The sequence below is a fragment of the Ursus americanus genome, chromosome X (assembly GCF_024610735.1).
Source record: "Ursus americanus isolate L20-20 chromosome X, mUrsAme1.1.p, whole genome shotgun sequence".
Classification (NCBI taxonomy): domain Eukaryota; kingdom Metazoa; phylum Chordata; class Mammalia; order Carnivora; family Ursidae; genus Ursus; species Ursus americanus.
In genome coordinates this window covers 88,108,810-88,134,688 of record NC_142164.1, presented here as the reverse complement: position 1 = coordinate 88,134,688, position 25,879 = coordinate 88,108,810, and the positions used below count along the sequence as shown (strand labels likewise).

The 25,879-nt window shown below is 35.9% G+C and overlaps 1 protein-coding gene across 3 annotated transcripts in view; it reads left to right on the top strand.

The window, feature by feature from the left end:
• Positions 1–25,879, top strand: part of USP9X (ubiquitin specific peptidase 9 X-linked) — a 162,668-nt gene that overhangs the window by 60,252 nt on the left and 76,537 nt on the right. For all 3 annotated transcript variants that reach the window (XM_045804058.2, XM_087859872.1, XM_045804057.2), the window contains exons 2-13: positions 1,451–1,704; positions 7,048–7,193; positions 9,488–9,567; positions 11,529–11,641; positions 12,882–13,100; positions 16,305–16,420; positions 16,628–16,879; positions 16,953–17,091; positions 18,819–18,971; positions 20,310–20,414; positions 24,242–24,448; positions 25,669–25,805. In XM_045804058.2, the coding sequence (XP_045660014.1) occupies positions 1,609–1,704; positions 7,048–7,193; positions 9,488–9,567; positions 11,529–11,641; positions 12,882–13,100; positions 16,305–16,420; positions 16,628–16,879; positions 16,953–17,091; positions 18,819–18,971; positions 20,310–20,414; positions 24,242–24,448; positions 25,669–25,805 (1,763 nt within the window). In that variant the 5' untranslated portion in view covers positions 1,451–1,608. The remainder of the gene's footprint in view (positions 1–1,450; positions 1,705–7,047; positions 7,194–9,487; positions 9,568–11,528; positions 11,642–12,881; positions 13,101–16,304; positions 16,421–16,627; positions 16,880–16,952; positions 17,092–18,818; positions 18,972–20,309; positions 20,415–24,241; positions 24,449–25,668; positions 25,806–25,879) is intronic.

Here is a 25,879-nt window from a genome sequence, read left to right as displayed (position 1 = left end):
TAAAGAAAATTACTGGCTAGTTTCTCCAGGTTTTTAAAATTGTTTACTTAGTGAATTTTTTTTGTAATGTAGGGTGTATGAATATGGAAAACAAAAGTAAAAGAGAGGCTGCTCAATCATGTTCTCTTTTGTATTTTCACTTTATGTATTAAGCATTTTTATGTGTCTGTTTTTAGCCTCACTAATACTTGATACTATCGGTTTTAAACTTTGTTGTTGTTACACAAATTTGATAAGTGAAACAAAATCTTGTTAAGGACCTATCTCTGGGTTAAGTGATTATATTTATTTATTTTTAAAGATTTGTTTATTTTTAGAGATTTATTTATTTTAGGGGTGCCTGGGTGGCTCAGTCAGTTAAGTGTCTGACTTCGGCTCAAGATGTGATCTCAGGGTTGTGGAATCGAGCCCTGTGACCCCGAGATCATGACCTGAGCCAAAATCAAGAGTCAGACGCTTAACTGAGCCACCCACGTGCCCCAAGTGATTATATTTAAATTGGAGATAAACATGGACTGTTCTGGATTAAATGGAAAATATGGTCGCCTTATAGTGAAATACCTATAACTCATCAGCTAAGGCTCTCAATGTGATGGCACAATTCTCAATCACCAGGGGAGAATTTATGGAAAGTACTGATGGCTAGGCTTCACTCTCAAATACAGTACTCTATTCAGTCTGGAGTGGGGTGTGCACATCAGTGTTTTTCAGAGCATCTCAGATGAGATGAGAGCCTTTGGTCAAATGAATGTAGAATTGAGGGTTTGCTAGCATTCCCCTATACACCTTTGCTGGTCAGGTAACAAAAAATTCCGTTGTTAAACAGTTGTGGTCTGTAGCCTTGTCATGCCTTTGAGAATGCCTGTGACCAAAACCTTGTCAAAAGTGGAGAGTCAGGGTCACCTGACAGATTGGGTTGTTTAGGAATAGTAGTATATAGTTTGAACTTTTTCCAAAGAAAAATTGCCCCAAAGTTTTAAAGTTTCTGTTAAAACTTGTTATAAGCGTGTTCAAAAACCATTTATAATGCCCTAGTACCAGTGATAAACATTAGTTGTGCAATCTTTCCTGAAATGTTTTTTAAAATAACATTTTGCTATCTGGTTTATGTCTTGAATATATACATATTTTTACAGTGTATTGAAGGTATTAGCAAGTTGAAGACAGTTTTTGCCATTCTGTGACTGAATCAAAATGGCAACTAAATACCTCGATAATGTCTTTGGAATCCCAAAAGAAAGATGAAACCTGTAAGGCTGTGGTTTGGTACAAGCTGATCTACAGTTACCAGTTTAAGTTGAATATGGTATTAGAGACTTAGCTTTTCACCTTACCCCTCTCATTATATAGCCACCTTCTCTTGACTAGATTCACTGGTAATACTAAGATTGAACAGTTCCTTAATTCATGATTTTTAAATCTAAAACAAATGTACTTTTTTTCCTTATAGGTTATGCAATGGTCTCTGCAAGATGGTTTATTCTTGAATTGGAGCTTTTTAAGACTGACAAATGCTGGTACTTCATCTTCTATAAGTGGACTATAATTTCTTTTCTCAAGACAACTACATAAGCAGACAAAATTGCAAAGATCTGCCCTGTGTCGAGTATGACAGCCACGACTCGTGGCTCTCCAGTAGGAGGGAATGACAGCCAGGGCCAGGCTCCTGATGGACAGTCTCAGCCCCCCCTCCAGCAGAATCAGGTAGGATGTTTAAGATACTAGTTAAGCTACATTGGTATGTCTACTATGAGATACTAAACAATGGAGCATGTTCTGGGGCGCCTGGGTGGCTCAGTTGGTTAAGTGTCTGCTTTGGGCCCAGGTCATGATCACAGGGTCCATGGGATCAAGCACATCATGATGTTGCCTGCTTGGCAGGGAGCCTGCTTCTTCCTCTCCCTCTGCCTGCCACTCCCCCTGCTTGTGCTCGCTCACTCTCTCTCTCAAATAAATTAATGAAATCTTTTTTAAAAAAATGGAGCATATTCTGAATAATTCGTGAAGTAACCATAAAACTGTTATTTAAAGAAATAGAAATAGGTCTCACAGTAATAAGAAAGCTCAAGCACTGTAGATGGTGATGCTTGAGTATGTAGCCCCTCTTTTGCTGGTGTCTTACCTGGTCAGTTATCAAATGAAGTATTTAAGCCCTGTGTCAATTCCAGAGCAAAGCATTAAATCATTCAGTGTAGCCTGTGTTAAAGAGCATGGACTCAGGTCATGGTGTTTGTGTTCAGATTTGAGCTTTCCACCGTACTAGTCTTATGACTGGCTAAATTTTATGACCTCTGAGCCTCAGTTTTTCCTCTGTAAAATGGGCTTAACAGTAGTAACTACTGCATGGGATTGTGAAGAGGATCAAGTGCAATAATGTTTGCAAAGAGTTTAAAATAGATTTTGATATCAAGGTTTTATGCTGGTCTTAAAACTCAGGATAACATTTTTTTTTCTATTCTGTGGATGAATTTGTGTAAGATTTGTTATTTTTTCATTGATTATTCAGATTTTATTGGTGAAACCATCTGGCCTGGGGTTTCATTTGTAGGAAGGTTTTAATAGAGACCAGCTTTTTTTTTAATAGGGGAATTTTCTGATTTCTATATTTTTGGGTGGGTGTGTATGTGTCTTTTGGTAAATTGTGTTTTTCAGGGAATTTGTACACATCTAGATTGTCAGATTTATAGAGGTAAAGTTGTTTCTTGTATCCTTAGTATCTTTTTAATATCTCAAAGTCCATGGTAATCTCTCCTTTCATTTCTGATACTGCTGATTTGCGTTCCCTCTCCCGATACTCTTTCCTAGGGTTTAATCAATTTCATTAAACTTGCCCCAAAACCAACTTTTGGCTTCAGTTCTCTCTCCCCTCCCTACTTGTGTGCTTTCACTGTTACGTCTTTGTTCTTTCATTTCCTTTGAATTTGCCCTGCGATTACTTTCTCTTTTCTTGAAGTGGAAGTTTAGTAATTGATTTTTTAAAAAATCAATACCTCTTTTTTAAAAAAAGATTTTATTGATTGATCGATCGATTGAGTGCACGAGCAGAGGGAAGGGCAGAGGGAGGAGACTCTCCGCTGAACAGGGAGCCCCACGCGGGTCTCAGTGATCCCGGCCCGAGCCAAAGGCATACGTTCAACCAACTGGGCCACCATCCCTCAGCTACTTTTTCTATACGCAAATAAGACAGACATACTAAAATTTGTTATGTGCAGCTCAAACAACATTTACAGGTGAATTTATAGCCGAGGTGCATGCACATGAATCATAGACATGCTGCTTACGGTTGGTGCACGTTTATGTAGAATTCTGTATGGATAAATTTTTAGGCAAAAATATTGTAGGGTCCTTAAGTTTGTCACTTGGGGATAAGTTCTTGTCCAGTTATTATAGATTAGATAATCTGTTACAGGAATGGTAGAAAAGACACGCACATGTGCACTCTCTCTCCCTTTGCCCTTCTTTCTTTTCCCTCTGCCATTTTAGAGAAGTAAGTCAGGTTTTAACTTTATTTTTCCAAATAAATGTGTCACCTTTATTCTTTTTCCTCTCCAGTTCCCACGTTTAAGCCATAAAATACTGAAGTGTATAGTCACAGGTATTGGACAGAATCATTAAGTCTTTCTTGTGTCATAAATTTGTTACCTGGCATTCAGGTTTCTTTAAACATAGTCATAGGTTTGTGTTGGATGCTAAAAAATCTGTTTTTTAAACCAGGAGCTAGTAGAGCTTCAGTCTGTTTCACTCTCTTTTCTGTTTATTTTATTTATTTATTTTTTTAAAGATTTTATTTATTTATTTGACAGAGACAGCCGGCGAGAGAGGGAACACAAGCAGGGGGAGTGGGAGAGGAAGAAGCAGGCTCATAGCAGAAGAGCCTGATGTGGGGCTCGATCCCACAACGCCGGGATCACGCCCTGAGCCGAAGGCAGACGCTTAACCGCTGTGCCACCCAGGCGCCCCATCTGTTTATTTTTTTAAACATTTTTTATTTAAATTCAATTAACATACAATGTATTATTGGTTTCAGAGGTAGAGGTCAGTGATTCATCAGTCTTAAATTTTACTTATTTTTAAAATTCAAGTATAATTAACATACAGTGTTATATTAGTTTCAGGTATACAGTATGATTCAACAATTCTGTACCTTTCTCAGTGCTCATCACAGTAAATGTATTCTGAATCCCTTTCACCTGTTTCACCCATCCCCCACCTACCTCCCCTCTGGCAGCTACCAGTTCTCTATATTTAAGACTCTGCTGTATGTTAACTATAATGGAATTAAAGGGTTGTTTTTTTTTTTTTTTAATTTTTTTGGGGGGGGGACACCTGGGTGGTTCAGTTGGTTAAGTGGCTGCCTTCGGCTCAGGTCATGATCCCAGGGTCCTGGGATTGAGCCCCACATTGGACTCCTTGCTCAGTGAGGAGTCTCCTTCTCTCTCTCTCTGTGTCACTCTAGCAAATTAAAAAAAAAAGTTTGTGTCCATTTGTTCTTGTTTGTTTGTTTCTCAAATTCCGCATATGAGTGAAATCATGGTATTTGTCTTTCTCTGACTTATTTCACTTAGCATTATACCCTCTAGAAACATCCCTCTTGTTGAAAATGGCAAGATTTCAAATTATTTTATGGCTAAATAATATTCCATTGTATCTTCTTTTCTGTTTTATACCCGTAGTGTGCATGGAGTCCTAACTTCTTTTGCAGTGTTTTGTGGCTTGCATGGTTTTAGACAAATACTAAACCTGTACTCCAGTGTTACTTTTATTTTAAGGTACACCTGATAATTTTTAGAGCTCTTCAGTTTGTGATATTCACCTGTTAATGCATCTGCATTATGTTCTCTTCCATCTAATAGCTCTTGACGTTTTTTTTTTAGAAGACTGATGATTAAAACAACAAAAGAACAAAACCATATTCTTAGCTATCTGTAAAATCCCTCACTTTTGCCTTCTTACTCTCTACTTTTTAATATTAGGATTTTAGTTACTTCACGAGATTTGACACTATTGGACCAAGGAGAAACAACCATAGCATTAATCATTATCCAATTTAAGGGTCCATTTTCAATATGCTTTTTACATATTGGCATAAAGGGAATTTCTAAGATTAATAAAAATTTTCACTTCGTGTATGATTTTTAAAGGAGAAAGGATATATAATTTCCACAGGAGGAAAATTTAGCCTCTGGTATGTAGTAAAAGTTGGTCTTCAGTGAAAGAGCCTTGGCAAAGTACTGTGGGATGAAAACTCTTGGGTGCGGTTGCTGGGAGGGTGCAAACTTTCTGGAATGTAATTTGGCAATATATATGTCAGTACCCCTAAAAAAGTTTATATTGTTGTTACCATATTTCCAGGATTCTATCCTATGGAAAAACTGAAGTTCAACACAAAGATTTATATACTAAAAAAACCTCATTACAGCTCTGTTTATGTTGGCAATAAAAATGACAAAATACTAAATATCCCTTAATTTTAACTGACCATTAATCAGCTTTTAAAAAAAGATTCTTAATGATGTGGGAAAATACTCAAATGTTGAATGGAAAAGGACATAGACTTAAGCAGGTATAATCCCAATTTAAAAATTTTGATGGGATTTTTGGCGCATGGAACAAAGATTGCAAGGAAATAATTGAAAGTGTCAGTGGTGTTTATCTGTTGGTGTGCTATTACAGATGTTTTCATTATTGTTAGCTTTATTATTCCTACATATGTACCAGGGGAAAGGGTTTTAAAAAAAAATAATAAAGCAGACTTCCTGAGTTATATATTTTAAGTGCTAATATTTCTTTTGGGCTTCTAACACTTGAATTCTGTGCTATGGATTTCATTCTTTTGTCTTGAGACTAGCTGTCTTGCACCTGGACAGTGTTCACCATCTTAAATAAAAGCTCACCATTTGGTTGCAAATTGGCTCTAGGAGTTCATGTATAAACTTTGTAAGTAGAACATATTAATGGTGATATACCCAGCTGTCTTTAGTACAAGCATTTACTTACGCAACTGTGCATATATACTAAAATGGTAAGAGGATTCCCTCATCTATAAGGGCCATCAACCTACAATGGGTAGAAAATTCAAGAACACACGAGTAAAAACCAGGTTAAAATCTAGGTCAGTTTCAATTTAAAAGAGAAAATACCATCTGCTATCTCTTAATATGAGGGTCATAAAGTTCATTTACTTGGTTGCAGAAATATTATGCACATCTAAAGAAGGGGTAAAGAGATATGCTAAAAATAAAGAATGCAAGTGAATAAAATTAGACCTACTAGTTGAAAATGACGTGGCTTAGGGGCACCTGGGTGGCTCAGTCGGTTAAGCGTCTGCATTTGGCTAGGTCATGACCCCAGAGTCCTGGGATCGAGCCCCACATCAGGCTCCCTGCTCAGTGGGGAGCCTGCTTCTCCCTCTGCCTGCTGCTCCCCCTGCTTGTGTGTGTGTGCTCTCTCTCTCTGTCAAATAAATACAATCTTTAAAAAATAAATGACGTGGCTTACTTAGAAACCACAATCACAAAGTTTTAATAGTTGTTTGGGTAGTAGTTTGAGACTAGGGAAATTGCTGAGTAGAATAAAATTTATTTTTCCCCTTCAAGCTAAAAAAGGAAAGTTATAATTCAGAAACTTACATCTATGAAATGTGAAATGCATTGTTTCATGTTTGTACAATAATTCCTGTTGTGACAGGGCTCATATAAGGGAAATGGAACTAGAGAAGCAATATACATTGCGGTTAAGAACACAAACTTCAGAGCTAAACTTGGATTCAAATCCTGACCATAGAATTGGAGCTCTATAACCTTGGGCTAATTACTTACTGTCTGCGTTTGTGCTATTAAATGGCTATTCAATACTTCTTAGGCTGTTAAGGATTAAATGAAATTATTTTAAAACGTAGCACAGAGAATACCTGAAACATCATAAGTTTACAATGAATTTATCTTTAAAATTTATTGTTTTACCCTAATCTGTGTTAGTGTTTGAATTATTAGATGTTGTATGTATGTTATAGAAACCTAAATCTGGAATATCTAATTTTTAATTAAGACTTCATCGCCTGATTCTTCCAATGAAAATTCCCCGGCAACTCCCCCAGATGAACAAGGTCAAGGTGATGCCCCACCACAGCTTGAAGATGAGGAACCTGCATTTCCACATACTGACCTGGCAAAGTTAGATGACATGATCAATAGGTGAGTTGATTTGTTTTGTTTTCTTAATGTGTGTAATACGCAGGAAAACCAACAGTTTCTCACCATAGTGATGAGTAATAATAAAAGAGAAAGAGTGGACAGAAATATCACCGTAGCCACACTGTCTCCTTAGTAGCCTTAACATCTTAGTGCTTACCTAGTACTTTGTAATGCATGGTTTTTAATCAGGGAGTTAAAAAGTGTCAATAAGGTTTTCAGATTAATGATTATGACCCAAGCTGGGGTGTTTCTGAAGTAGAACCATATATGTGATTTCCCTTTTTCAGAGTTGATGAAGATTTTTTTTCTTTTTTGGTATGTTGGTTGCTATGATTGCTGGATGATTTTCATAATTATTGTATGGTCCTGAGGTAAGCCCGGTCATTAGAACATCGAGTTCCTCAGAGCCTGCCCCTTGTGAACCCTTGACTAGTCTGAGACAGTTAACTATCTCAGCTATTTGTTTCTCTTGATCATCACCTCGGGGGCAAGTTCAGAGTATAATTTTTTATACTTGTAGTTGAAGACTCCAAGAGAGTGAAAGTTTAAGCTTGTGTGCAGGGGAAGAAAAAGATTTAAAGATGATAAGGTAAAGAATGTGTTGGGGAATCCCCACATGGCTGTGGTCTTCACCAGGCTGTGGGCTCAGTGAGTGAGTGCTAGGGAGGTGTGATACCCCCCCCACACACACACACAAAGGGAAAGTAAGGAAAATACACATATAAGTATTTGCCTTACTAAATTTTCTTGTTGTGTTTCACTTCCTAAAAATCAGTTAACACTGTTGACCTATATAATAGAAGGGAAATAGAAACTCCTTGCATTTTTTTTTCAGTAAATTCTGATGACATAAGTAATAAAAGTGTGCACTACTAAACATGGAAATATTATGTTGATAAAGTTCTACAATATCCTTCTGTACATACATCCCAACAAAAAATTACTAACAATAACAAGTATGCTCTTCAGATGACATTTACTATCATTTGTATTGATTTTTCTACAGTTGTGAGATTTTTACTATATCATTTTATAACTTGCTTTCCTCATTTCATTTATCTTGAAAATTTTCCTATTATTTTTTAATTCATTGTTTTTAATAGTATATTTGAAAGAACACATTAGCTGTGATTCCAGTAGATGCCTATAATAATGGTATACAGTGAATTGTAGTCAAAAAACCAGAAATCATGTAAAGTTATCTTAATGTTCCTGACTATTCTTTCTCTGTAACAGAGACATAGCAAAAGGTTTTACTGGTGCTTTTTGCTTTCTGTCTGGTGATTGGTGGTTGTTAGTAAAGGGTACATCTTATGCAGACTTCAGGACACAGTTGTCTATTAGCAAATAAATTCTCGGGAAGAGAAATACCAATGCTATTTGAATGTAAATAAAAACAATGACAAAGGTAGTATGCATTTGTTTTTAATAGATTATATAGTCATGGAGCACTTTTTCTCAAAACCAGGGTTTTGGGAGCAGTGAGGAGGGTGAGGAGGAAAGGATAAGGAAGAATGGCCTCGGGGATGGTTGGGCTGCCACTGGGGCCAGAGAAAGCACCACCTGGGTGCATGCTGCATCCTTTTTGGAAGGAGAAGGGTACCCGTGGAGGTAGCTCATTTAACCTTCAGGAAAAATTGACAGATTATGAATTGAGGCAGAAATCCATTTTCTGGGGCGCCTGGGTGGCACAGCGGTTAAGCGTCTGCCTTCGGCTCAGGGCCTGATCCCAGCGTTACGGGATCGAGCCCCACATCAGGCTCCTCCGCTATGAGCCTGCTTCTTCCTCTCCCACTCCCCCTGCTTGTGTTCCCTCTCTCGCTGGCTGTCTCTATCTCTGTCGAATAAATAAATAAAATCTTAAAAAAAAAAAAAAATCCATTTTCCACCTGAATTTTTCTCCTTTTGAGGAAGTTGAAGATAGCTAAGAGGTTCATCAGAGCAAATCCTGAAAGATCACTTTCCTATGAACTTGAACAATAGGTATCCGTTTAATTGATACTTGATTATTATGGTAGTTTTATGTTTTATGGTATTAAAATAATTTCCCTCTTTCCTTGTTATCTTTTGTTGGGCAGTTCCTTAAAAAAAAAAAAAAACAAACTGTAGAGACGACAGATGGAGCTTAGTTTCACAAAGCAGATATTCTGCCAACCTTGTTTTAATATTTTAATGTTTTTTAATATTAATATTTAATATTTTCATGGTGAGGTGAGTAATTACAATTAGTAACTCATTTATAGTGCCTTAGAGTGCAACCAGTAAACATCATTTTATATTATTGAAATTCTTAGGCCTCGATGGGTGGTTCCAGTTTTGCCGAAAGGGGAATTAGAAGTGCTTTTAGAAGCTGCTATTGATCTTAGTAAAAAAGGTAAGTTCAGATGTTCTTATGCTTTTCATAATGTATGCTACTAATACACTTTCACTTCATCCCTGAAAACTTTCTCTCTTACAAACACTTACTGGATATTCCTAGATTAGAAATCTAACTACGTTTTCTTGCTATGGCTTATCATATATTCCTAGAACAAGGATTCAGATCCTTTGGACAGCCTTCAGGGGGTGTTTGTGAACTCGCTGAAGTCACACATAAAATTAGTGTATATTCATTTTTAAACTAAACTGTCTAGTTCATGTCGATTATTTTTTTTAATATACAGAAAAGATTTGATTTCTTTTCTAAAAGATAAAAAGGCTTGAAAGATGAGGTCTGGTGTTTTTACCTTGTCTAGACTTGAAAGCTTGATGTTGGAATTGATCATTTTTTCTAATGACTTTGGTCTGCTTTAGGTGCAGTTGAATTCTCTTAGCAAAGGACAACTATTACAATCTCTTCATTTTTAAGGCATTGGAAATTAAGATAAATGTCAGTAACATTTCAGTTTCTGAAATAGGGTAGCCATGGATATATTCTAACTATCATTAGACACTGTCATAGTTGAAGTTGATTATTATAAAAATTAATCTGCTTACGTCAGTCTCACTCCATGGCAAGGGTGATCTTTCCTTTATCTTAGAATAATTACCTTCCTTCATTTATGTCTCCACACCTTTTTAATCTTGTAAAAAAATAATCTAATAAACTATAAAAATACATTTCCAGATTACAATTATTTACCACCACTCAAATTTCTTTTGTTCTTTTACACATTTATTTGTTAATTGAGCAAATTTTTGAAGACTTTTCCACTAGGCATGTTCTAGGTCCTGACTGTATAATGATAGGTAAGAACACATAATGGTATTTCATTTAATATTCATTAACACTCGCTATCACCCTCGCCCCCAGCTTTCTTTTCTGGGACCATGGTTTATTTTAGGCAAGGTTCAGATTTTTAAATACAATACTGAGCTTAAATGTCCTCTCTTCTGTATAATCAAAATCACAGAACACTATATACAAATTGAATAACTTTTCATTTTGTCTTCAAGAGTTAAAGATTTTCAAGGGGCACCTGGGTGGTGGCTTAATTGGTTGATCATCCGACTCTTGATTTCGGCTCATGATGATTTCGGCTGAGGTCATGATCTCGGTTGTGATATCCGGCCCCGAGTTGGGCTCCACACTGAGTGTGGAGCCTGCTTAAGATTCTCCCCCGACCCCTGTGCACACCCATGTGCTGGCTCACACTCTTTCTCTAAGACAAAAAAATAATACTTAGAAAAAAAGAGTTAAAGATTCTGTGTTTGGCTGGGCAGGGCATGTGGCTCTGTTGCCTTTCTGAAATCTGATGAAATTAAAGCTATAAAGAAGCATAGATGCTGGGACAATGAAAGACACCAAGACAAAACAATTCATCTTACTCAATGAAACACTTGTATAGAATAGTGTAGGGATACTGGTGTCTAATAGGTCATTTACAACCAAAATAAGATTTTAAAAATAGTTGTGAAACATCATTTTCTAAGTTTTACAAGTTTATTTTCAGAGAGTAAGATGCTATGAAGCATTTAGATTCCCTCTCAATGCTACTGGTAACTATTTTGCATTTAAGATCTAGTGTCATAATTTGAAATGTTTTCAATTCACCTCACTATTACTTGGTTTGATGTACTTTTGTATACTTAAATAGTTTTGAAATTCATTGAAGATTTTGTTTTTCAATCAGTTACCTTCTTGATACATAGGACCTTTGATAATACTTACATATTTATCTTTTTGACCTCTTAACAATAGATAATGCTGTGATTTTTTTTTTCCAAAGCTAGTCTGAATTTCTTAGCTATTAATGAATAGTTTAACTTATTTATTACTTTCTAATCATATAATTGGACATTTTGAGATAACCAGAAAAATGCTTTGTTTACATTAATTTTTCTTCCCTTTCTTAGGCCTTGATGTTAAAAGCGAAGCATGTCAGCGATTTTTCCGAGATGGGCTAACAATATCGTTCACTAAAATCCTTACAGATGAGGCAGTGAGTGGCTGGAAGTTTGAAATTCATGTGAGTCTTGCATTTGACTTTAAAAAAATCAGATTTTCATGGTGATGCCTGTGAGTGTTTTCATATATATTTTCGTGTGTGTGTGTGTATTTGGTTGTATATTTGATACATTAATTGAATTAAAGGGTGTAATATTGAGGAACTTTTAAAAAATACTTGTAAATTATAATTTCTATCGAAGGAAGCATAATCTTCTAGGAGTGTGAGGTTTAGAGTTAGAGACCTTTGGTTTAATCTGTCTCCTGGATTCTCAAGTGCCTTGTGACCTTAGGCAAGTCACCACGTTTCATTAATTGTGAGATGCACCACACACCCATTTTATGTACCACTAAGGAACAAAAACACCCAAGATGGGGAATCTAGTGTCTGGGACACAAAGGGTCAATATAGAGATGTGAAAGAAACCTGTATGTCTCAATCATAGCATCTTAGAGAGGGTCAGAGTCTCCTGAAAATTTAAACAACAGGCCAGTATTCAAAGAGTTTGGTAATTTGAAATCAAATTATAGTTGTGAAACAAAAAAAATCCTTAAATGGTCTAAGGCTTGTGGTATGCCCAAGTGATTGGCAGAAGCAAACACAGGTTTTCTCTACAATACCTTCAGTTGAAGAAACTATGCATTGTTTATAAAATACAGTGAAATTTCAGAGATTTTGAAAAGTAAAAAAACATGCATCTTAGATTGATAAAATGTTGTAATTACCCCCCCAAGTCTCTGTTCCCTATTCATACTGTGGAAATCTGGTCATAAGTTGTGAGGCAGATATGTTTGTGCTCTGTGAACTATTTTTCAAGTATAACCGTAGCACAAAAGTCCTCCCATCTTTTAATTTAACATGTAACTTTAAAGAAATGGAAACTTTGGAGGTGCTGTCAGACTTTTTCATTGAGGTTTAGATAGCAAATCTATTCCACATTGGATAATTAATATATTGTGTAGATTTTAGAATTGCTGCCTCTAGTGTACAAATTCCAAAGAGGAAAAACAAATGGTACTTTGCATCTTGTCTGTAGACGCAGGGCAGTGCCTACTTCATTTTTAAGTAAGTACTATGTAAAGGGTAGTGAATGTTAATTTGGTCTTTTGATACATCAGTTTGATCCCAATATTAAACAATTCAAATGATCAATATAAAAATGGAGAGATCATAATTAAAATATAGTTAAGATGGGAAGATATTTCTATTTGGAGTTGCAGTGTTTTGATCTTATAAATCACCTTTCCTCCTTATATAACAGAGGTGTATTATCAACAATACTCATCGCCTGGTGGAGTTATGTGTGGCCAAGTTGTCCCAAGACTGGTTTCCACTTCTAGAACTTCTCTCCATGGCCTTAAATCCTCATTGCAAATTCCATATCTACAATGGTACACGTCCGTGTGAATCCGTTTCCTCAAGCGTTCAGCTGCCTGAAGATGAACTCTTTGCTCGTTCTCCAGATCCTCGATCACCAAAAGTGTGTTGGTTTGTTATTTTCATAACTAATACAGTTTTGCTCTGCCACAGAGCTGTAAAAGATCGTAACCATCTGTTAATGTGAAGAAGAGTAGTTTCATGTTACTATTGAAAGGGATTCTGTGTTATTTTGTGTTTTGGATTCTTTTTTCCTCCCCAGCTTTACTGAAGTATAATTGACAAAATTGTTTTGGATTGTGGGGTTTTGTTGTTGTTGTTGTTGTTGTTGTTGTTGTTTTTTAAGCTTTCTCCGTGTAGTTAGTTCTCATTGTCTTCTGCTCAGCCCTTTGGGACATAGTCATAAATTGGGTTATATGAAACAGGCCATAATTTTCCTCATAACTAAGAGTAGAATAGAAGATGACTTTGACCCAAGGCCATGATCACTGTGGACGTTCTACTGTTTTGACTTCAGGATCAAGTGTATCCTACAGATGTCTAATAATGTGTTATAAAAGTAAAATTACAGAAATTATAAATGAAAGCCAAATAGTAAAACTTAAAAATGTCAATGAAATATATATACGTCAGTGTGAAAGTTCTCGTATGTAAATTTTCTGTATTGGCATAAATAGGATACAAGATGAACTATCCCTGAACTGTTCATCTTTTAATAAATATTAAATAACAATACATAGTTTTTAAATTTTAGAATTCAGGGAGACTTTTGATTTTTTTTTTTTTTTAAGATTTTATTTATTTATTTGACAGAGAGACAGTGAGAGAGGGAACACAAGCAGGGGGAGTGGGAGAGGCAGACGCAGACTTACGATGTGGGGCTTGATCCCAGGACCCTGGCAGATGCTTAACGACTGAGCCACCCAGGCACCCAAGAGACTTTTGATTTTTTAATTTAATTTTTTTAAGATTTTTATTTATTTGAGAGAGGGAGTAAGCACGAGAGAGCATGTACCAGCGGGGGGGGGGGGTGCAGAGGGAGAGGGAGAAGCAGACTCCCCACTGAGCAGAGAGCCCAACACAGGGCTCAAACCCAGGACTCCAGGTTTGTGACCTGAGTTGAAGGCAGACGCTTAACCACCTGAGCCACCCAGGTGCCCCTTTAGGGAGACTTTTTAATATTGTGGGCCTTATAAAAAGGAAAACCCAGCCAGGAAAATTTGAATTTATACATAAAACTTCAGGTTTATTCTGTTAAAAGTGGAAATTCTCAAAATGTGTTAAACTGAGATTTTCTGATATTTCTCAAGATTCATAGTGTTGCCACTTCATGCTTATTTTTGGTTTGGTAAATTAGTATCTAAACAGTGACAGTCTCCAAAATATACCTGTATTTCTTTTTCATTTTTGCTGTGTATGTCGGTGATAATCTTCAAAAGACTCACAGAGAACAACTTGGTTTAAAATGGCTTCTGGTTGAAGATCTTTTATATCTTTCTTTGAAGCTTAGCTCTTCTTATTACTGATTACAGTGTTCCTAATTGCTTAAAGATACATTATAGATGAAAACATAGGAAGATTAGCTTTAGACTGATTTTTTTTTTAAATTTGTGCACATACACTATTTTATATATACATAACTATTGAGTATATCAGACCATTAGTCTCATTCGTTACTTGAGAAATTGAAGTACAGAATTGCTGAATGCCATAAGGGACTGGTGAATTAAAGTGCTCAAATTTTTAATTGTTTTGAATTAGTTTTTTTTAAAAAATTAATTAATTAATTAATTAATTTGACAGAGAGAGAGAGAGAGAGAGAGAGACAGCCAGTGAGAGAGGGAACACAAGCAGGGGGAATGGGAGAGGAAGAAGCAGGCTCATAGCAGAGGAGCCTGATGTGGGGCTCGATCCCATAACTCCGGGATCACGCCCCGAGCCAAAGGCAGATGCTTAACTGCTGTGCCCCCCAGGCGCCCCGCCCCTAATTAATTGTTTTGAATTAGCTTTTTTAAGACCAAATAAAAAGGTCGGAAAATACTGTATGAACTTACATAGAAAAGTGGTGGTTAATTTAGTGGAGAATTTAATTGATTAGGACATAAAATCCTATCAAAACTACCTTTAGGTTACATATTGTCTCTTTGAAAGCCATTACCTAATACCTCATTTTCCCTTTGTCCTGGACATGTTTTTTTGTTTTTGGTCTTGAATAGCTGTAGAAATTATTTTTGATTAAGACTTAGTAGCAATATTACATCCTCCCCCCCCCCCCCCGCCAACTTGGTTTTCCCTCAGTGGACTCTAAAATGTGGCTTTTTAGAAGAAACCGAGGTATAAAAGGTTGTCTTGGATACATAAATTTTTAGATACTTAAATCTGTGTATATAACCTCTTAATTTGTTTTAAGTTTTTACACATAAGCATGCTTTTAACTCCACAAACCATTGGCTATCCCAGTTACATTGTACCATGAGTTATTGCTGTCCCTTAGGGAAGAGTTTGAAAGACAGCCATACTTACTGCATCGTGGTAACCTCTAAGCTGAAAATTGGTGCATTCATGTGAGCCAGCAAAAGCATCAACCAGCATGTTCTAGTTAGGAACAACAGATACACTACAAGGGGTTAGCTTTTAATTAATAGTTCAGTCTCAGGCTTTAAGATTATTGTATTTATAGAGAATTTTTAATTATTTACAACTACAATAAAAAATGAATTCAAACATTATCTCAGGTTACCAAATATCTTTTTCTTATTTTTTATTTTTTTTATTTTTTTAAAGATTTTATTTATTTATTTGACAGAGGCAGAGACAGCCAGCGAGAGAGGGAACACAAGCAGGGGGAGTGGGAAAGGAAGAAACAGGCTCATAGTGGAGGAGCCTGATGTGGGGCTCGATCCCGTAACGCCGGGATCACGCCCTGAGCCGAAGGCAGACGCTTTAACTGCTGTGCCACCCAGGCGCCCCTCTTATTTTTTAAAGTTTTTTTTTTTAATCCCCCTAAATTTTGAAAAATAACTTTCAGATAATAAGGTACTCTCTTACAATGGGATCTCGGAAATAGGAAATGGCTTCTAATTCCTGTTCACCAGCTCTTTTGGTACAGCCAGCTGTGCCCTAGTGATCTAATGTGTACGTACTGCTGCTTATACTGTGAATAATATGTAATATTTTGGAGATGATTTTACATTTTTTTTAAATTGAATTTCCTATTTCTAGTTTGTTTCAATCAAGAAATTAGTTCAGATGGTGCTTTTCTTCCTTAAAAGCAGGAAGTCAACCTTTTTCTTTAACTGTATTACAGGGTTGGCTGGTGGATCTTCTCAACAAGTTCGGCACTTTAAATGGGTTCCAGATTTTGCATGATCGTTTTATTAATGGATCAGCATTAAATGTTCAAATAATTGCAGCCCTTATTAAGTAAGTTATGTTTTTAAATGAATCTTCACTACATTATAGGAATTACTACTTAATTCCTTGATAAAAATTTTCTTTTTTCAAATATGATTTCCTCTTTAACTGATAACTTGGATTTTTTAAAAGTAGATGTAAGTCTGAGTTTGGTCCTAGTTGATTGTAAGAACGTGAGTATTACAAGAGGGTTTTTTTTTGTCTTTCTTCTTTCAGACCATTTGGGCAATGCTATGAGTTTCTCACTCTCCATACAGTGAAAAAGTACTTTCTTCCAGTAATAGAAATGGTTCCACAGTTTTTAGAAAACTTAACCGATGAAGAGCTGAAAAAAGAAGCGAAGAATGAAGCCAAAAATGATGCTCTTTCAATGATTATTAAATCTTTGAAGAATTTAGCTTCAAGGGTCCCAGGACAAGAAGAAACTGTAAAAAATTTAGAAATATTCAGGTTAAAAATGATACTTAGGTAAGATGTTTTCCTCTTGGAGTAAACTGTGTGAATATTTAGAATCATATTTAACACTGAATTTCTTTTCTAGATTACTGCAGATTTCGTCTTTCAATGGAAAGATGAATGCACTGAATGAGGTTAATAAGGTGATATCTAGTGTGTCTTACTATACTCATCGGCATGGTAACCCTGAGGAGGAAGAGTGGCTCACAGCTGAACGAATGGCAGTAAGTCCTTTGGTTCTTCTTTCATGAATGAAAATCCGCCTAAGGCAAAAATTAGAATAGCTTTACTTGCAATGTTAATAATACTAATAACATTTTAAAGAAAACCTTGAAACTGGGAGGTATTGGGACTCATTTATGACTCTTAATCCTCAGAACTTCTTGTAATAACATAGTTTATTTAGTAGTGATACAGGTAGCTTCGCACTTACAGATTTTAAAATAGGAAATAAAATTACTGGAATAAGATGTAAATGAATTACTTTAAGAACTTCACTTAAGCACTTCTATTTATACTGTTCTAATGTTGAATATTTAGGAAACGTTATTTACCATAGATACCACTTTTTTTTTTTAAGATGTCATTTATTTTAGAGAGTGCACGAGTGGGGGAGGGGCAGAGAGAGACTGTCTCCGGCAGACTCCCCAATGAGTACAGAGCCTGGCGTGGGGATCAATCCCACGATCCATGAGATCATGACCTGAGCCAAGATTTAACCAGCTGAGCCACCCAGGCGCCCTTTACCATAGATACTTCTCTATTTTGTAGTTCTAAAATATGTAAGTATGCCACTTAAGAAATACTGGTTGAATGACGCTAGCACATAGTGTCTGACGTTACTGAGCAGACATCTGTAAAAGAACTGTCCTTGCCCTCATGGTGTCCTCAGTTCAATAGGGGAGACAATGATTAGAATGTGATAAGAGGTATGTGGAAGATGCATAGACATTGGCCCTGTGTTAGAGGTCAGGTGTTGTTAAATGTCTGATTTTGTATATGTGATTTGTTTGTCTACTTTTTTGGGAGGCTCAGCACAGTGCTTGTCAGAGTATGGTCTGAAGTCAGCTTCTGGTCCTTGGACTGTTGCCAGTGCTAGAAGAGTGCAGAAAATGGCATCAAGTGTTCAGAAACTTTTGTAGCAATTTGACATTGCCACATACTTCCTGTATTTTACACATGTACCTGCAACAGATTAGAAATAAGAATGGACCTTTACTACCTGAGAAGTGTACTTCTCTACCACATTTGGGGTCTTAATACTTCCTTATTCTCATTAAATTGAATACTGTAAAATTACACAGTATGGTCTATTACCTTTTTGTATCATGACTTAGAGTTTTCTTCGATTGGTATAGATATTAAATAAATCCCAGTCAGCAGCATAGCATAGTGTTACAGAAACACAGACTTGGGAAGCATGCAGCCTTAATTCCAATTCAACTTCTAACACTTTTTACTCTTCCGTAATAGGATAATATATCCCTCATTAGGATTGTTTGGAAGATTGAAGTGCTACTAGATAAGCAATAATAGCATAATTAAATAAAAGCAAAAAATTAAAAGGGCATGTTTTCACCAAAATCACAACCAATGTCAGGAAACCAAAGATCTTAAAATGGGTCTTGTACCCATTCTACCTAAACCATGGTGATTGCTGAACTTAAATAATACTTTTCTGCATAAATGCTGGAGTAGAATCTTTCTAATAATTGCACTATTTCTGAGTCACGAGAACATTTCTGTATGTGCAAAATTAAGTTCCATAAACTTACTGTGTTTTCTTCATAGTTTTGAATTAAAATAGCATATAAGCCTATTACATTAGTGTATTTATTTTCTATTTTTTAATTCCTACTAATGTTTAAAGTGTGAACAGTATTCCATACATATTTTTTAAAAAGCTTCTGTGTTTCAATTTCTTTAAAACAAGTTTTTGAATTATGTTTAGGAATGGATACAGCAGAACAATATCTTATCCATAGTACTGCGAGATAGTCTCCATCAACCACAGTATGTAGAAAAGCTAGAGAAGATTCTTCGTTTTGTCATCAAAGAAAAAGCTCTGACTTTACAAGATCTTGATAACATCTGGGCAGCACAGGTAAGAAATTTCAGATGGTGACTATGCGGTTTCTAAAAGAAAGATACTAAAAACTAAAGGAATATAGTAGTTGTGAAACAGGATGAACGCTTACATTGTTTGACTTCTGCTATGTTTAAATGCTCGTGATTTACAGAAATCGTGTCAATCTTTTTTAAATAGCCAATAACATGTTTTTAAAGATTTATGAAAAAATTTATGTGTTTATTTTAGAGAGAACAGGGGGAAGGAGGGACAGAGGGAGAGGAAAAGAGAGTCTTAAGCAGATTCCACACCGAGTGTGGAGCCCGACACAGGGCTCCACCTCACGACCTGAGCCGAAACCAAGAGTTGGACACTTACCCGACTGTACCACCTAGGTGCCCCATAATAGCTAATAATGTTTTAAGTATATTCATCATTTGCTGTATGTTTGGTACAGGTTAACAATTTGTAGGTGGTGGGTTGTTCTGTTTAGTATTCAGTACAGATTTTTGACTGAAGTATTTTATTAACACAATATTGCATTAGTTTCTTGCTAAACTTAACTTGAAAAAAACCTTTAATCTCAGTAGAGTTAAATCACTAGATTATTTATGAAGACTTGGAATAATCCAAAGGATTTACAGCTTTTCTGAAAGATAAGTAACTTTTTTGGTTTCAGAGCTAGAAACTAGGTGATTCCTTCGATTACCTCAATGACAGGTTTCTACTGGCATCACTTGGGAAGTATTATTGAGTTTTAGATTAACAGAACTTCATGTTTTGAGTCTGTAGAAACCAAGAAAACATTCAGTTTTCCCTTTGAGTGCTTAAGGTTCCAGTTTTGGAACAGTACCATTGGTGTGCTTTATTGTTCTCCTACTAACAGTGTTAAAATTGGCACGTTAGGGGCACCTGGGTGGCACAGCGGTTGAGCGTCTGCCTCTGCCTTCGGCTCAGGGCGTGATCCCGGCGTTATGGGATCAAGCCCCACATCAGGCTCCTCCGCTGTGAGCCTGCTGCTTCCTCTCCCACTCCCCCTGCTCATGTTCCCTCTCTCGCTGGCTGTCTCTGTCTCTGTCGAATAAATAAATAAAATCTTTAAAAAAAAAAAATTGGCACGTTAAATTCAGTAAATTGTAATAAAGGCTCACATGAATTCCCAAGTACACATTAACTGTGTGTATCAAGGAATTAATTTGTCAAGTTTTAGAGACCAGTTCTAAAGCATTTTTAAAATGTTACGAATTTTCTTATGTTCTACACTTAGATGAAGCTAGTAGGAATAGTTTAATTAATAACTGTCAGCAGTCAGTATAGACAACTTATCTGCTGTTCAAATTCTAATATGCTATGTTTTCTTTGGTTTTTCAATAGGCAGGGAAGCATGAAGCCATTGTGAAGAATGTACATGATCTACTGGCAAAGTTAGCATGGGATTTTTCTCCTGAACAACTTGATCATCTTTTTGATTGCTTTAAGGTAATAGCATAGCATAGTGCCACTTTATTTTAATAAAATTACCTTATTAGATCTTTGAGTTGCTCTTAGCCAATAAATTCTTCAGTAGTAATTATTGAACAATTTCTGGTGTGAAGGAATTGGTCATTTTTTTTTCCAATGAGAACTTAATGTTCGTTTTTTTATAATAATAACCCTCATAAATACGGAATCTCTTAAACTCAGGTTGTGAGTTTGGATTCCTTTCCCTTAGCAGTTTGGTTTTTTTATTATAGGTTCAGGTGCACTGTAGGACTTCAGGGAAGAAGGATTGGTTGCAATAAAAAAAGTGTCAGTAACATGGGATTACCAGTAGCTTGGTATTCTGGGGTGATGTGCACAGGCAAATGGAAATGTAATTTATAAGGTAGCTCAAGAGCCCCTATAGCGATATCTTCATTGGTATCATCATGTACTTTTTAAAGCCATATTGTATAGTGGTCTCTCTACAGTTGCTAGTATTGTGTTTGTAAAAACTTTGGCGAATTTGTGGATTAAGAACATAGGACCTTATGGCAATAGCAGTGCTCACAAGGGGTGTTCTATTAACAGATTGATAAATGTATCTTAAAATAACAGTTATAACACTGCCTGCTGGTGGGAACATAAGATGCTACAACGGTCTTGGAAATAGATTGGTATTTCTTGAAAGGTGTAGGATTCTCATGACTCATCATTTTGACTTCTGAATATATCCTCTAGAGAAAGTCATGCATATGTGTGCCAGGATACACATTTAACATGTATAGTAGAATTATTTGTAATAGCAAGCAAGAAAATTGCCATGTAGGATGGATAAATTGTGGAATGTTCCTACAATGAAATAGTTCACAACAATGAGAACGAGCAAATTTGAGTAATTCAACCACATGAGCAATTCAACTGCTAGATAATGAGCAGAAAGTTGAAGAAAGGAATCAAATCACACAAGAATTCATATACCTTGATTGCATTAACATAAACTTCAGATATAGACCCAGCTGGCTTCTGGAGTGCTGCTTACTGTGTTATTTTTGACCTGGGTAATAGTTACAAAGGTGTTTACATTATGTACTCTAGTAATGGTATATATTTATACCTTTCTTGATGTGTATTTCATAACAGAAGGGAAAAAATATGAATTACTGACTTGTACCTCAGACCAGTTAAATCTGAGTTGCTTGGTATGGGGCCTGGGAGTCTGTATTTTAAGCAACATTCTCAAGATGAATCTTAAGCACATTAAAGTTGTAAATAACTGGCTTATGGAAAAATTCAGTTTGAAATCTATCAAAGGCAGCTGGGGAAATAATAGAATCCATTATCATGAGTACTCTAAAGTTAATTGCCATTCAGTTTTAATCTTGAGATGACTTCTGAAATGGCACAGTGCGGGATCAAGATGGCCATGATGGAAAAAGAAGAAAGAGGTCAATTGTTATTACAGCCCCCGGACCCTCCTTTTCTCTAAGGATGGTCTAAATGCAATAATAGTCTAAATACAGACCTGATTCCATTCTTTTTTCCCCTCCCTTTGGCCTAGCAGGTGTTTATTAAGCACTCGTTATTTGGTAATAAGCATTGTTTTCTGAAATGTTGAAACTTTCTCCAAAAGATGATTCAAAGGAAGCATGAAGTCCAGGTCACTTTGCAGTTCTTTATGGACTAGAACCAAATGATTTCAGGCTTGCTGATTAGTCTTTACATAGGTACTTGCCTAGTCAAGTTTTAAGTAAGTCTTTGTTCTTCAAAGCAGTTATACCATTGTACAATCCCATCAAGATTTTCACATCCTTGCCAGCAGTTGTTTTTGTCAGAATTCTGGATATTTGACAATCTGCTTGGTGTGAAATGTCTCATTGTGGTATTGGTTCTTAGATCCTTGATCACTAATGAGGTTGAACACCTTTTCATATGTTTCTATTCTTTATTTTTTTGTGAAAACCCTATTGAAGTTTTTTTGCCTCATTTTTCCCTATTGGGTTGGTTTTTTTCTTGGTGGGTTGTAGGAGTTCTTGGCATTCTCAGTGATAGTCCTTACCAATTCAAATGTTGTAAAGACTTTCTCCCAGTTTTTCATTGTCTTCTTTACTCCCATTATGGTGGCTTTGGATGAATAGGTGTTTTTAGTTGATTTTTCCTTAATCGATTTCGTATGTAATTATTTTAGTATATATCCCTCAGAGATGAGTACATGAAGAAGAAAATTGTATTATCATTATTGCATCTAAAAAACTAATAATTCTGTGGTACTGTCAAATAGTGTTAACCTTCCAGTTGTCTCAGAGCATTCTTTATTTTTGAAGTTTGTTTGAATCAGGATTCATACTTTATAATTGGTTGTATATGTCATTTAAATCTCTGTCAATTTACAGTTTCCCCCCCTTTCTTTTTCATTCCCTGCAATCTGTTTGTTGAAGAAACTGAATTAATTGTTGTGTTGTTTTAGATCAGTAGTATGGAATACAGGCTTGTGGGGGTTTTTTTTTCCCCCCTTTTGCTAGAATACATCATAGGTGGTCATGTGCTCTTAATTTAGGAGGCATGTAACACCTGGTTACCTTTTTAAGATCTAATTAATTGTAATATCTAATATTTCAATTTTTTCCCTGTATCCTTAGACGTTTTGTATTTCTTTCGTAATTTTGAGGGGTCTAGAAGGACTTACAAGTATGCACTAAAGTTGTCTTCCAAGACATCCCTTATTTATTCAAATTGTAAATGTCTGTAATAATTCCAGTGAAAGAATCTCCTGTAATTAACATAGTTGTTCTATTGTTTGTCATTTGGTTGATTTCACTTTATTTTCTAATAAACAGTCATCAGCAACTTTATACATACAGCTTTTCTCATATTGTTTAGCAATATCCCTGGCCTTTACCCATTAGATGCCACCATCAGACACACCCTACCCCATGCGCATTATATAAACTGGGCATTTGTAAAAAACAAACAAACAAAAAAAAAAACATTTTCAGAGGCCCCCCCCCCCATTGTGGAGATTTAAAAGAGTATTATGTCTTATAAATTGAAGTATAATAGGACCATATCATTTCTGCATAACTTAGAAATTGTTTTTAGTGGTTAAGAACAGACTTTGTTACAGACTATCTTGTTTTCATATGTGTAGTGCACAGTGCTTTCTCATCATCTTTTTAAATTTATGAAAATCTTTGTATATCAGGTTGTCATTGCCATCTTTTAATATAATTTCATTATTTTTTTTTAAATTTGAGAGAGCATTCGAGCGAGGTGGGGTAGGGGCAGAGGGACAAGCAGACTCCCCACTGAGATGCCCCGACCCTGGGATCATGTCCTGAGTAAAAGTCAGACACTTAACCTACTGAGCCATCTAGGCACCCCTTAATATAATTTGAAAGTCACAAATAACAGACTGAATCTAAGGCAGTGGTTTTCAACAGGCCAGTTCTGCACTCCTCACCCCCACCATCAGAGATATTTGGCCAGGATATGGACATAATTTTGGTTGTCACAGCTGGGAGGAAGAGTTGCTACTAGCTTCTGGGTAGGGGCCCGGGAGGCTGCTCAGCATCCTACCGTGCACAGGACAACCCCGACAACAAAGATTTCTCCAGCCTAAAATGTCAGTACGAAGGTTGAAAAACCCTGATGGTAGGTGTTGTAACTATAGAGATTTTTTTTTTGTTCACATGTTTAATTCTGCCCTGTTTTCTCTCTCAGATACCACTAGAATAATTCCGTGCTCACCTGTGTTGTTTTTCCCATGAATATAGTTAACCCATGACATTTAATTTAATCATTGATGGGTAAATGTGTTGGTTTCATGTCATTTTAATTTTTTTTTCTAGGCCAGTTGGACAAATGCAAGTAAAAAGCAGCGTGAAAAGCTACTTGAGCTGATTCGTCGCCTTGCAGAAGATGATAAAGATGGCGTGATGGCACACAAAGTGTTGAACCTACTGTGGAATCTGGCCCACAGTGATGATGTACCTGTAGACATCATGGACCTGGCTCTCAGTGCCCACATAAAAATACTAGATTATAGTTGCTCACAGGTAAGATGTGCCCTTTGTTCACTTTTTCTGACTCTTGCCTTCATCCTCAGGATGGCTTAGAAACAGTAGTTCCCACATCTTTCAATGTTATTTTTGAAATGATCTTCAAGAATTGACTCACTTTCTTCCTGTAAGTCTGCCTTCCTCATGTTAGGTCTCTGTGTCAAAATTTTATGTATCCTCTGAAAAGCATTTTAGTCTCCTTGGGAGAAAGGCAGTATTAAAAAAAACAACAACAACAGGTTATAGAGTGGTAGTATTGTCAGATGCGTGGTGCTGAAATAGCAGTTTCAAAAGCTGATGAGAGACTTCAGAGGTAAGAGAATTTGAATTTTCTTTGCTCACAGGGAAATTAAGAAAAATTAATAGAATTTTCTAAATAGTAAAACATTTTGAGCCTTGCCTCGAGCAAATCACACAACAGCTTCCCTGCATTCTAACTTGTAGCATTACAAGAGTTAACTATTAACTCTTAGTAAAATGAAAATTGCTGATTAATTAATTTTCTACTGTTAAAACTATTTGCTACACCACTGAACTGAAATTTAGGTGAGAGCTAATAAGCTCAAATAGGTGTATGTGATTCAGATGCCATTCAGTTTTTTACTATACTTGTGACCGTTCATTAAATATTTAGTATATCAAACACTAATATGAACCTTCAGTTTAAATTATTTCATTAAACAGAGATACACACAGAGTAATCCAGACTTCTTAGGTGCAGAAACCTGCATTTCTGATTACTTTTGATTTAGAGGAAGGAGTAAATAAGGTGTAAGAAGTGAAATGTCACATTTGAAATAATTTTGAGTTTATGCTAACTTTTATAACTGCTTTCCTTTTATCTTTTTGTATATATGTCCATATGTCCTTATTTTGATTTTTGGTGAAACTTTTTAACTTAGTTGCCATACCATTATTTTCTTTGTAAAATAGAAATTTTCGGTGTCCCTCACTATGCTAAAACAATCCCATATGGAATAACAATTCGTATATGGTAGAATTCTTGGAAACATTGGATAGTACTGTTTTACCTTTTGTAGTTTTGGTAGTAAATGTGAAATAAAAATGTATTTGCTGCTTTTTAACACTGTTAAACTCTTTTCTGCAATTATTACATGCTTATGATGATGATCTTATAAGAAAAGCCCTATTTTATCCTTGGAGATGGAGTTTTCCTGTGTATGACCTATCTAAAACATTGAAATTGTTTGTTTAAGGACCGTGACACACAGAAGATCCAGTGGATAGATCGCTTTATAGAAGAACTTCGTACAAATGACAAATGGGTAATTCCTGCACTGAAACAAATTAGAGAAATTTGTAGTTTGTTTGGTGAAGCCCCTCAAAATTTGAGGTAAGGCCTTTAACAGAAAATTTCAATATTTTTATTTTTATATTTTATTTAAAAGAAATAGCATTGGCACTTGG